This window comes from Mytilus edulis, chromosome 5 (genome assembly GCF_963676685.1).
Source record: "Mytilus edulis chromosome 5, xbMytEdul2.2, whole genome shotgun sequence".
NCBI lineage: Eukaryota > Metazoa > Mollusca > Bivalvia > Mytilida > Mytilidae > Mytilus > Mytilus edulis.
The window spans coordinates 89,038,576-89,049,625 of NC_092348.1; the positions used below are offsets into that span (position 1 = coordinate 89,038,576).

Sequence of the window (11,050 nt, forward strand, 5' to 3'; positions counted from 1 at the left end):
AAGTGAGAGGTTTAGCTAGCTATAAAACCAGGTTTAATCCGACCTTTTCTACATAAGAAAATGCATGTACCATTTCAGTAATATGACAGTTGTTTTCCATTCGTTTGAGGTGTTTGAACTTTGGATTTTGACATTTGATAAGGGACTTGAATTCGGTATTTTTGTTATTTTTCCTATTATACACGTATCAACATCAAAATAACACGAGCTTACAAATATTTCATGTCGAGATAATTATATACCCCTTTTATAAAATACTGCTTACCCTTCCGGAGCCCCTGATTTCACCTTCAGTTTTTGGTGAGGTTCGAGAACTTCAATCTCAGGTTTTCTAAGTTGTGATTTGTATACTGCTGTTTGTCTTTTGATCTTTTTTGTGTTTTTACCGATGCATTGTTTTTATGGCTGCATTGTCAGTTCATTTTCAATTCATGAGTTTGAATATCCTTTATGTATCCTTCGCGTCTCTTCACTGAGAGTAATACATATTCAACATTCAATATTCGATTTCAGTATTCATTATTCGTTTTCCAACATTCAACTTTTTTTCAACGTCCAACATTCAATTTGTTTTGCTGTTTTTTTTTCAATTTTTTCAAGAGTAATATTTTCATCATATGAAGCTGTAAATTAATAATTACTTTCGAACGAAAAAGGTATAATTTTATATTATCTAAAAAGCATCCTATAGAACAAAATGAAAAAAACATACTAGCATAAGCATTTTCAACAATTATTTAGCGTCGTATAGAACAAATGGGAAAAAAACCATACAAACATAAGCACTTTCAACAATTAATTAGCGATATAGGCGAGTCTCATCGCTGATTGGTTTCCTACAATATATGGATTGGAAATTATTTCATGCAATTCTAATGGTTGATTTATCTTTATCAACCATTACCAATCTCTATACATATTCATAAGGCAAATATAATTGAATTTAGAAATTGTAGAGACAAAAAATGGAGGTAAATCCTGAAAAATTGTAAAGTGCTATTCTTTAATTTGAAATACGTTGTAACATAACATTTATTTTATATTTCATGGGAAGAGCTACTGGCACATTTTATTTCAGTTGAACGATTAATTTAAAACATTTACAAAGGAATAGAAAATGAATATGTTAAGTTAGGAGGTGAATTGAATGGACGTACTATTATGATATCAATGTGCAATAGAGAGCGGCCTTGATATGACTCCAACTGCAGACATCACTGATATTTGCCTCCTTGGTGTTATGGAGATCTGTGTTGCTTTAATTTAAGCCGTAGTGACAACCAATGCTATCTGGTGGAGTGGACAACGAAAATGTAACAGAAAATGTTACGACGGCGCTTACTAAAGCGATAAAGAACGTTACCCGTATGTCACCGCTAACCGATGCGGCCAATGTGACCTCTACTGTAGCCGCCGAAACTATTACTGTAGCCAATATGACTTCTACTGCAGACCATGTAACTTCTACTGTAGCCAATATGATTTCTACTGCAGCCAATATGATTTCTACTGTAGCCAATATGACTTCTACTGTAGCCAATATGACTTCTTCTGTAGCCAATATGACTTCTACTGCAGACCATGTAACTTCTACTGTAGCCAATATGATTTCTACTGTAGCCAGTATGACTTCTACTGTAGCCAATATGACTTCTACTGTAGCCAATGTGACTTCTCCTGTATTCAATGTAACTTGTACTGTATCCAATGATACTTGTATTGTAGCTAATTTAACTGAAAGTTTTACTGAAATTGATGACATGTATTCTCCTTATGTGATTGCCTTTCTTTATTTCTTTTTCACAATGATCATTGTGTTAAATGTACCAGCAGTATTCATTGTAAGTGTGTCACTGTTTAGGAACATTGACTTGAAAAATTCCCATGTGCTTTTAAGCTTGAGTATAACAGATATGTTATTTGGTGTCTTCTGCGTAGTTATCATAAATAGCAATCTTACAAGTGATGAAATTTCCTACAAGGAATGTTTGGTGAAGTACATCATGTCAACCGTTTCTTACTCGGTTTCAAACACACACGTGTTTAGTATTTCATTGGAAAGAGTTTGCAAAATATGCCTCAAAATTAACGTTTTCACAGAGAACAGAAAATGTTGTTCTATGTTAAGTGTTATCTTATCGTGGGCCTTTTCGATTACTTTTATTACCATTGTTGTGCTCCTAAACTCAACAGACAATGGTAAAGACGAATGTTCGCTGAGTCGCATTGTTCCAAATGCATTCCCGTTTGTCCCTCTAATGGCTATCTCAATCCAGGTCGGAACATTAATCAATATCTCGATATTAGTTATATTTCTTTTTCGACATCATTGTCAAATGCAGAGATTGAAGATGTTAAAGGTCGGACGAGATGATGTACGTCTTTGTATATCAGTTACTATAATTAGTGCTGTGTGTATCGTTCTACATATGCCTTGGAATACAATAATGATTTACGGATTACTAGGTGAATCACAATCACAATACGTCAAAAATTCAGCATTTCTATTTGCTGCTTTTACGTCTATTATCAATCCAATAGTTTACATTTTTCGAATTCAGAAATTCAGACAGCTTCTCATAAACAGCATCAATGCCATTTGTTGTTAAAAGAATATTATATTACGTTTTATGCTTATTTTGAATGTTTAGGAAGATAATCTAAAGTTGCAAAATTATTGAAGACTTTTGACTGAATGAATAGAAGTTGAATTATGTATATTGCTGAAGCAATATACGTACTAATAAACAGTATTTTTTTTTTATTGATTCGCATTTGATGGGAAAAAATTAATGCTGAAACTAGTTTTTTAGGAATATTTCGTAAAATGATCCGATTTCTGTTATACAAGGTAAAGTACGAAGAAAAGCAATGATTATTAAAAAAATATATAGATAAGGTATACCTCATTCCGAATTAAAAAGTTTAAAGTCATCTTATGGTCTTTATATATATCTCTCGACTTGTTCGAATCGATTGTGCATTGAAGAACGTTTTTTAATGAAAGAAATCTCTGACCTTTGCAAGTCCATTTTTGCTGAATTAGTATACATTATTTTATACGGGTCACTTGAAGCCCGACTGATCGGTTTGCCTTTTTGCGACTGTCCCAAATTAGGAGTCTCTGGTCTTTGTGAGTCTTGTTTTTTTTTTTGTTTTTTTTTTATTATAATTCATTAATATGTTTTAGAGTTTAGTGTGACGTCCATTTTCACTGAACTAATACACATTTTTTAGGGGCTCAATGAAGCCCGCCTCCGGGTGCTGGATTTTCTCGTTGTGTTAAAGACCCATTGATGGCCTTGGGCTTTTTCTGCTCTTTGGTCGGGTTGTTGTCTCTTTGACACATTCTCCATTTCCATTCTCTATTTTATTGTTTTTTCTTTGACACATTTCCCCTTTTCATTCTCAATTTTGATATATGCATTTGAAATTAAAAAGGTAATATTTTCCTTCAAATTCACGTTTTGATCAAGTCTCCCGATGAGTTCCAAGAAACCTTCTTTCTAAAACATATACTAACTATATATATTGTATATATACAATATACTATAGGGTTATTGCATGAATATTGGGGAATATTGTCCCGAGTAGAATTTTATATTGCACGAGCTTGCGAGTGCAATATATGTTCTACGAGGGACAATATCCCCCAATATTCATGCAATAACCCTTTTATTGTATAGCAATATAATTTTTAAAAGTAAAAATTGGTTTAAACTAAGATTTTGTCGTTGATGACGTCATGAATTTTAAAGATTTATTACACTAGTGCAATATTATAATTTATTGCACGCTAACTTTTGGTCACTTTCTGTGGGAAATATTATATTGCTATGCAATAATATCATATATAACACACATGATGGAAAAATTGTCAAATTACAACAACATAACGAGACTGGACAAACCCGACAGTTTCTGTACAACGTCTCTAAACTTATTCGTTCAGGGAATGTTTATTTGTTTAAGTTAAATGTCTTAATACTCGAGTTAAGCCATTTCAATTGATATTTTATAGTGTGTCTTTTTATGTTGTAATGTTACACTACTGCATAAAGTTAGGGTACCAGTTGAAACGTTTAAACCCACTGCATGTGTATACATACCCCTGTCCTTAGTCAGGAGCCTGTTGTTCAGTAGTTTTCGTTTGTTGGTGTGGTTCATAGATGTTTCTCGTTTCTAGTTTTTTATATAGATTAGACCGTTAGTTTTCCTGTTTGAATTGTTTAAGACTAGTCATTTTGGAGCCTTTTATAGCTTACTGTTCGATATGAGCCAAGACTCGTTTTGAAGGCCGTACTTTGACTTCAAATTGTTAGTTTTTTTATACATCCTGACTTGAATGGAGAGTTGTCTCATTGGCTCTCATATTACATCTTCTTATTTATATTATATATAATCTACTGCTTCTAAAATTTGGTATTTATTTCTAATGATACCTCTGTGTAACAGATAACAACGGATTTTCAACAAATGTACGTAATTAACTTTACAGGTTTCCGAAAAGGCATAAATTATAAAAAAGTTTACGGACGACGACAGATGTAAAGTAATCGCTATAGCTTACATTGATTGCATTAAGGTTCATGGAAAACCTATAAAGACATTTGTAGTTTGTAGCATGTGTCAATGTTTTGTCATGTGCATGTATTATGAATGTATTCAGGTAGAATTAAAAAAAATCCGGAATTTAAAAATTGATACTAAAGATCAGAAATGCTTTAGTTAAGGAACAAAATCCGCTAAAAATAATGATAGGTTATGAAGCCCCTTTTCGAGGTATTTGAATGTCAAAAATGGCGGGAAAAGACTGAATCAAATCTTATCTTTAATAACAGTAGTATTATTTTGTTCTCAAATAGTCTAGGACCTACTAAAAGTTTGGTATTGGCTTAAAATGAGCTATTGAAGTCTTCTATGAAGACAAAAGTGGGTAATATCGAGCAAAGTATTAATGCGTTTATATCGCTATCAAGTAAAATGTATTGTGAATTGTTTTTTTTAAACCGTATGTATAACTTATCGATGTACTGTTATGTTTGTAATCATGTCCTCAATTAGTCCTTGCTTTGTTCAATAAAAATTGTAATGTAGTCTTTATTCATTATTTTAAAATGATTTATTGGAAGAGTTATATATAAGCCAGAATTTGAGAAGATATGGTATGATTGCTGATGAGACAACCAGAGACGGAATGTAACAATGTAGGTCATAGGGCTATTTTGGAGCCTTTTATAACCTACTATATGGTATGGAATTTGATCATTGTTGAAGGCAGCCCTATGACCTACATTGGTACATTCCGTCTCTGGTAGTAATAATTGTACTAACCGTCAGTCAAATACTCCATATAGGCGACAATGGAATATTGCTACCTAGATATAGAAAGTTCACAATGAGAAAATTGAAATGGTTACTGTTTAAATAAAGTTAATTTCTCAACCAACCCTTATTGTCAATATCTAGACGCAATACTAGATACGAAGCTGTCATAACTATATATTAGTAAGTTGTAACCTATATTTCAGGTTATTGTCAAATGGACTATTGGTTACCCAAAGTGTTTTTTAATCTGACTATTAATTTTGTTTATCATGTGGAAGGAAGAAATAATCTTAATTGTCAACTGAGATAACAGAGTTAACCACGCGATCAGAAGATTTTTTTTATGCTATTGATACTATTTACACGTATTTTTTTGGCAAAAATAAATTTAAATTGGAACAAATAAATATTGTTTGTGTTCCAAAGCAAAGAAAAAATGTTGGCGCAAATTAAATCTTTTATTTTGGAGTATATTCTATTTGGTAATAAATTAATATAGAGATCCGTTTTGTTACATCTTGTGATTAATTTATTTGACAATCGTCAATAGCAAACAGCAGGGTTAAAGAACATCAGTTGTTCGAGCTGTTAGTCAAATTCGTTTTGTTAAAATATATTCAATCTTTTGGTCTTTTGGAAAGTGTTGTTTGTGCTGTATTTAGACCAGTCTACAACGAAATTAGTTACACAGTAAGAGAAAACTTATTTACTATGATATTGCGTTTATTCTTAGTTATAGGGAACATGTGAAGGCACGTAGTAATTCAAAGTATAGTTATTTGTTATTGCTTAAGGTATCAATGCGCAAAGGTGTATGCACGAAAAGATATTCAGCATTGTTTATCTCATAAAACGTATGAAATTGCACCATGTCTGTGCGTTTTGCATCTAGCAGTTTTATCAAACGTTCTATGCAATATCTAAAACTAACAACAATTGTTTAATTGAATAAATAAACTAGCATGCACATTGACATATTTATTTATACTCAAATAAGTTCTAGAGAGATCTAGAGAGGCATTCGAAATTGTTGTCATCCTAAATATTGTCCTGATTATCGCTTCGAACGCGTCAACGTCCGGTTTCATTTGTATCGGGGTTATACGGGGTGTAAATACAGCACAACACACATTTTGCAAAAATCCAAACGAGTGAAAAAATATATTTGAACAAAAACGCATTTGACTAACAGGTCGAACAACTGATGTCCTTAAATAAAGGCAACAGTAGTATACCGCTGTTCGAAATTCATAAATCGATAGAGAAAAACAAATCCGAGTTACAAATTAAAACTGAGGGAACCGTATCAAATATAAGAGAACTACGAAACAACAGAAACACAACATTAAAATGTAAAACACACAGAAACAAACTATAATATAACAATGGCTTAAAACCTGCTGACTGCCATTGAAGATTGCCAAATAAATTGATCACAAGGTGTAACAAATTGGATTTATGTATTAATTTAATACCAAGTAGAAAACAATAAAACTTGCGGCAAAGATGGTTAACCACAACATGAGGTGCTAATTTTTTTACACCTTATCCGGATTTCGACATTTAATGTCTCTTCAGTGATGTTAGGGATCGGAAAGTATTGTAAGGCCATTTAATTTATCTCAATCTATGGCAGACCCTTGAATTTTAAAGAGTCAAAATAGAATGAAAGGATTATATAAACCGGAGGTAAAATATAATACAACCCCAAACGGAATAAATATAAACAAGTCTAAATTGAAAACAACGTTCAACCCTATGATAGCGTTGTATAAAAATTGCGGTTTCGAACTATAATATAACAATGGCCATTTTCCTGACTTGGTACAGGACATTTTATGAAAAAAATGGTGGGTTGAACCTGGTTTTGTGGTATGCCAAACCTCCCGCTTTAATGGCAATGTTAAATATAACATAATGATAACATTACATGACAGGACTACAATACAAATAAAGGTGAGAAAATATAGGACAGAGAAACACACGAATAACAGCTAACAAAAGGCACCAGGTTTAAAATTGAATACGCCAGACAACAATTGAGATCAAGCAACCAAACCAGTGTAAGCATACATCACAGATATTGAACACAATGGACTAAAATATTTAAACAAGATATCAATCAATTCAAGAAAGACCACACCAACAAGGTTGTAGTTGATAGTAAATTTGACAATGATGTCAACAAAACAGAATCTTTTGTTGCTAGTATATCATTAAAGATGCCGATAAAGAAGTTTTTGTAGTAGGCACCCCACAAAACATCTGACTTTGAAATCAAAAGGTCATACAAGATAGTACGACTTTTTTTGTAGCGTTTTGCTTCACGTATATATTTTCTCAATTGATTTTCAATTGATTTTGATTACCGCTTCTGATTTGATTTGATTTTTTTTGCGTTTGCTAAGGTAATGAGTGTATTTGAACATTAAACAACACAGATGTGTTTGTATGTCAATGTACGTTTAAACATATTTATTTAAAGTGGATTGGGAAACAAGTTATTACACATATAGTAATCACTTTCAACTTTGTTGGTGCGAGTGCTGCCTTGTACAAGTTGCATTAAATTCTATTATATTGACAACAATATGTGAACAAACCAGGTTAAAATGTAAAAAAAAAGGCGTTCAGTAGTCAACATTGTGTTTTTTGTATGTTTTTCAATGTTTGTTTGCACTATTTCAGAAAAAATATTTGTTGGATCATTACGTGGTAATTTTTCCATTATACAATAATTTAGACAAGGAAAAAGTAAAATAACATCAATACCAAACGCCGAGGAAAATTCAAAAAGGAAAATCCCGTATCAAAGGGAAAAATCATAAGCTAAAACACATCAACTTATAGATAACAACTGTCACATTCCTTACTTGATACAGACATTTGCTTATGTAGAAAATGGTGCATTGAACCTGGTTTTATAGCTAGCTGAACCTCTCACTTGTATGACAGTCGCATTCAATTACATTATAACGACAACGGTATTTGAACGAAACAAACAGACATAATAGGTGAAAATGTCGAATTAGGCGTACAGCAGACAACATTGTGTTATAATCTTAATCACTATAAGACAAACAAATATGTCAACAAAAAAAGACAAAAAGGCATATTGACATAGTACATTTGGTCGATCTTTCGTTATAAATGAGACGCTGATATAGTTGTCGATCTTTTGTTATTAAGTACAAGCCAGGAAAATGATAAATCGGATAAGAATAAGATCAATCTTTTTCTTTACAGCATAACATGAATTTTTAATAGAGTGAAGTTATTTTCATGACAATCAATTTGGACATAAAAAATCCTTCAAATCAACCAAGTGATTATAAAAAAAGAAGATGTGGTATGATTGCCAATGAGACAAATCTCCACAAGAGACCAAAAATGACAAATAAATTAACAACTATAGGTCACCGTACGGCCTTCAACAATTAGCAAAGCCCATACCGCATAGTCAGCTATAAAAGGCCCCGAAATGGCAATGTCAAACAATTCAAACGAGAAAACTAACGGCCTTATGTCTGTACAAAAAAGAACGAAAAACAAATATGTAACACACAAACAAACGACAACCACTGAATTACAGGCTCCTGACTTGAGACAGGTAAATACATACATAATGTGGCGGGGTTAAATATGTTAGCGGGATCCCAATCCTCCCCTTACCTGGGACAGTGGTATAACAGAACAACATAAGAACGCACTATAAAAATCAGTTGAAAAAGGCTGAACTCATCAGATGAACAAAAATACAAGTGGACGTGACCGGGTGACTAGTTTCAAAGTTATTGTGAAACTGCCTATTCTAGAGGTGGCGTGAATCAGATGTGAATATTGAAATCGAATGTTGAATGCTGGAAATTGAAAATTGAAAGAATGTTAAATGATGACAAAAAACGGAAAGAAATTTTGATTGTTGAATGTTAATTGATGAAATCAAAAGTTGAATGTTATAAAACGAATAATAAATGTTTAAAAAAAGTTGAAAAATAAATGTTGAATACTAGTATTGAAATTGAAAGTTAAATGGTCAAAAATTACATGTGGACTGTAGAATGATGAAAAAATAAAAATAAAGTTTGAAAAAAACAATTGTTGGATATTGTTTTATAGCTAGCTAAACCCCTCACGTGTATGACAGCCGGACAATTAGTAAAACAAACCAAGACATGATATGTATAAGAGTCAAAAATTGAGGTGCAGCAGTTAACGTTGTGTTCAAATCGTAACCACTATAAAAATAAACAACTACTTAAAATTTGTCAACAAAGAAACATAAAATGGTATATCAACACTCCATGGACAAAGCATATAAGCAAAAACTGAAAGACAAGAATACAAAAAAATATGCCCAAATCAAATTAACACAATTGCGGTATGTATAAATACTGATCCATGCAACAAGGATATTACCAAAAATAGACTATGTTGAAATTGAAATTTGAATGCTGAAATCGAAACTTGAAAATTGTTTTAATAATTTTTTTCAAAAATGTAGAAAAAGAAAACGAAATAGAAAAATAGAAGAGCAAATACGTTTTGATTATAAAAAAAAGTTTAAATGTTGAATGTTGAATAATGCACATCCGCTATAATTTTTCAAATATGTTCAATAAACTCATAGATACCATTTTGTATACACGTCAGACCGTGACGCGCGTTTCGTCTACAAAAGACTCACCAGTGACGCGCGAATCCAAAAAAGTTAAAGACCAAATAAAGTACGAAATTGAAGAGCATTGATGACCAAAATTACTAAAAGTTTTACAAAATACAGCTAAGGTAATCTATTCCTGAGGTAGAATAGCCTTAGTATTTAAAAAATTCAAATGTTTTGTAAACAGTAAATTTATAAATATGACCATATCAATGATAATTCATGTCAGCACAGAATTGTGTTGTATCTTAATCTTAAATTTTAAATCAAATGTTGAAAAAGGATTGTCAAATATTGAAAATGAATGTTCAGTACTGAAAAAGAATGTTGAATGTTGAAATCGCACGTTGAAAAAAAATGACAAAAATAAAAATAAAAAAGAAAATAAATCGAAAGCTGAATGTTGAATTATTTTATATTTCTTCATATGTCACGTTGATGTTTTCTGACGTCATACACGCGAAGCAATGAATGTGGTTTTTAAATTTGATAGATGTTTTTTGTTAGATATTTGTTTGTTTTCAGATTGTGACACAATGATGACTGCTGTACCCATATTGTTACTATTTTACCTATTATGTCCGTCTGTTTTGTTCAGACATCGTTTTATATATAATGGAGTTTGATGCGACTGTCATACAAGTGAGAGGTTTAGCACTATAACACCAGGTTCAATCAACCATTTTCTACGTTTGAAAATGCCTGTACCAAGTCAGGAATATGACAGTTGTTGTCCATTCGTTTGATGTGTTTTATCATTTGATTTTGCCATTTGATTCGGGACTATCTGTTTTGAATTTTCTTCGGAGTTCATTATTATTGTGATTTTACTTTTTGAATTCAAACGTTGAATAGTAAGGACGAATGTTTGATCCTGAAATTGTAAGAAATGTTGAAATAGAAAGTTCCCAAAAAATAAAAATAAATTGATAAAAGTTCAAATTGAACGATTAGTTTTAGTTTTTTTTTGGTTGTTGTTTTTTCCTTCAGTACTTTCAATCTTAGACACAAAATTATTTATTAGCTGTCATTGTCATTGAGCTAGCTCTCAGTAAATAT

The 11,050-nt window shown here is 31.8% G+C and overlaps 1 protein-coding gene across 1 annotated transcript; it reads right to left on the bottom strand.

Moving 5' to 3' along the window:
- Window positions 1-818: 818 nt before the first annotated feature.
- LOC139525304 (uncharacterized) lies at window positions 819-1,762 on the bottom strand. The gene is made up of 2 exons (XM_071320506.1): window positions 1,427-1,762; window positions 819-836 (listed from the first exon to the last, which is right to left on the bottom strand). Exons 1-2 carry the CDS (start codon window positions 1,760-1,762, stop codon window positions 819-821), a joined length of 354 nt encoding a protein of 117 aa, XP_071176607.1.
- Between the last annotated feature and the right edge of the window lie 9,288 nt (window positions 1,763-11,050).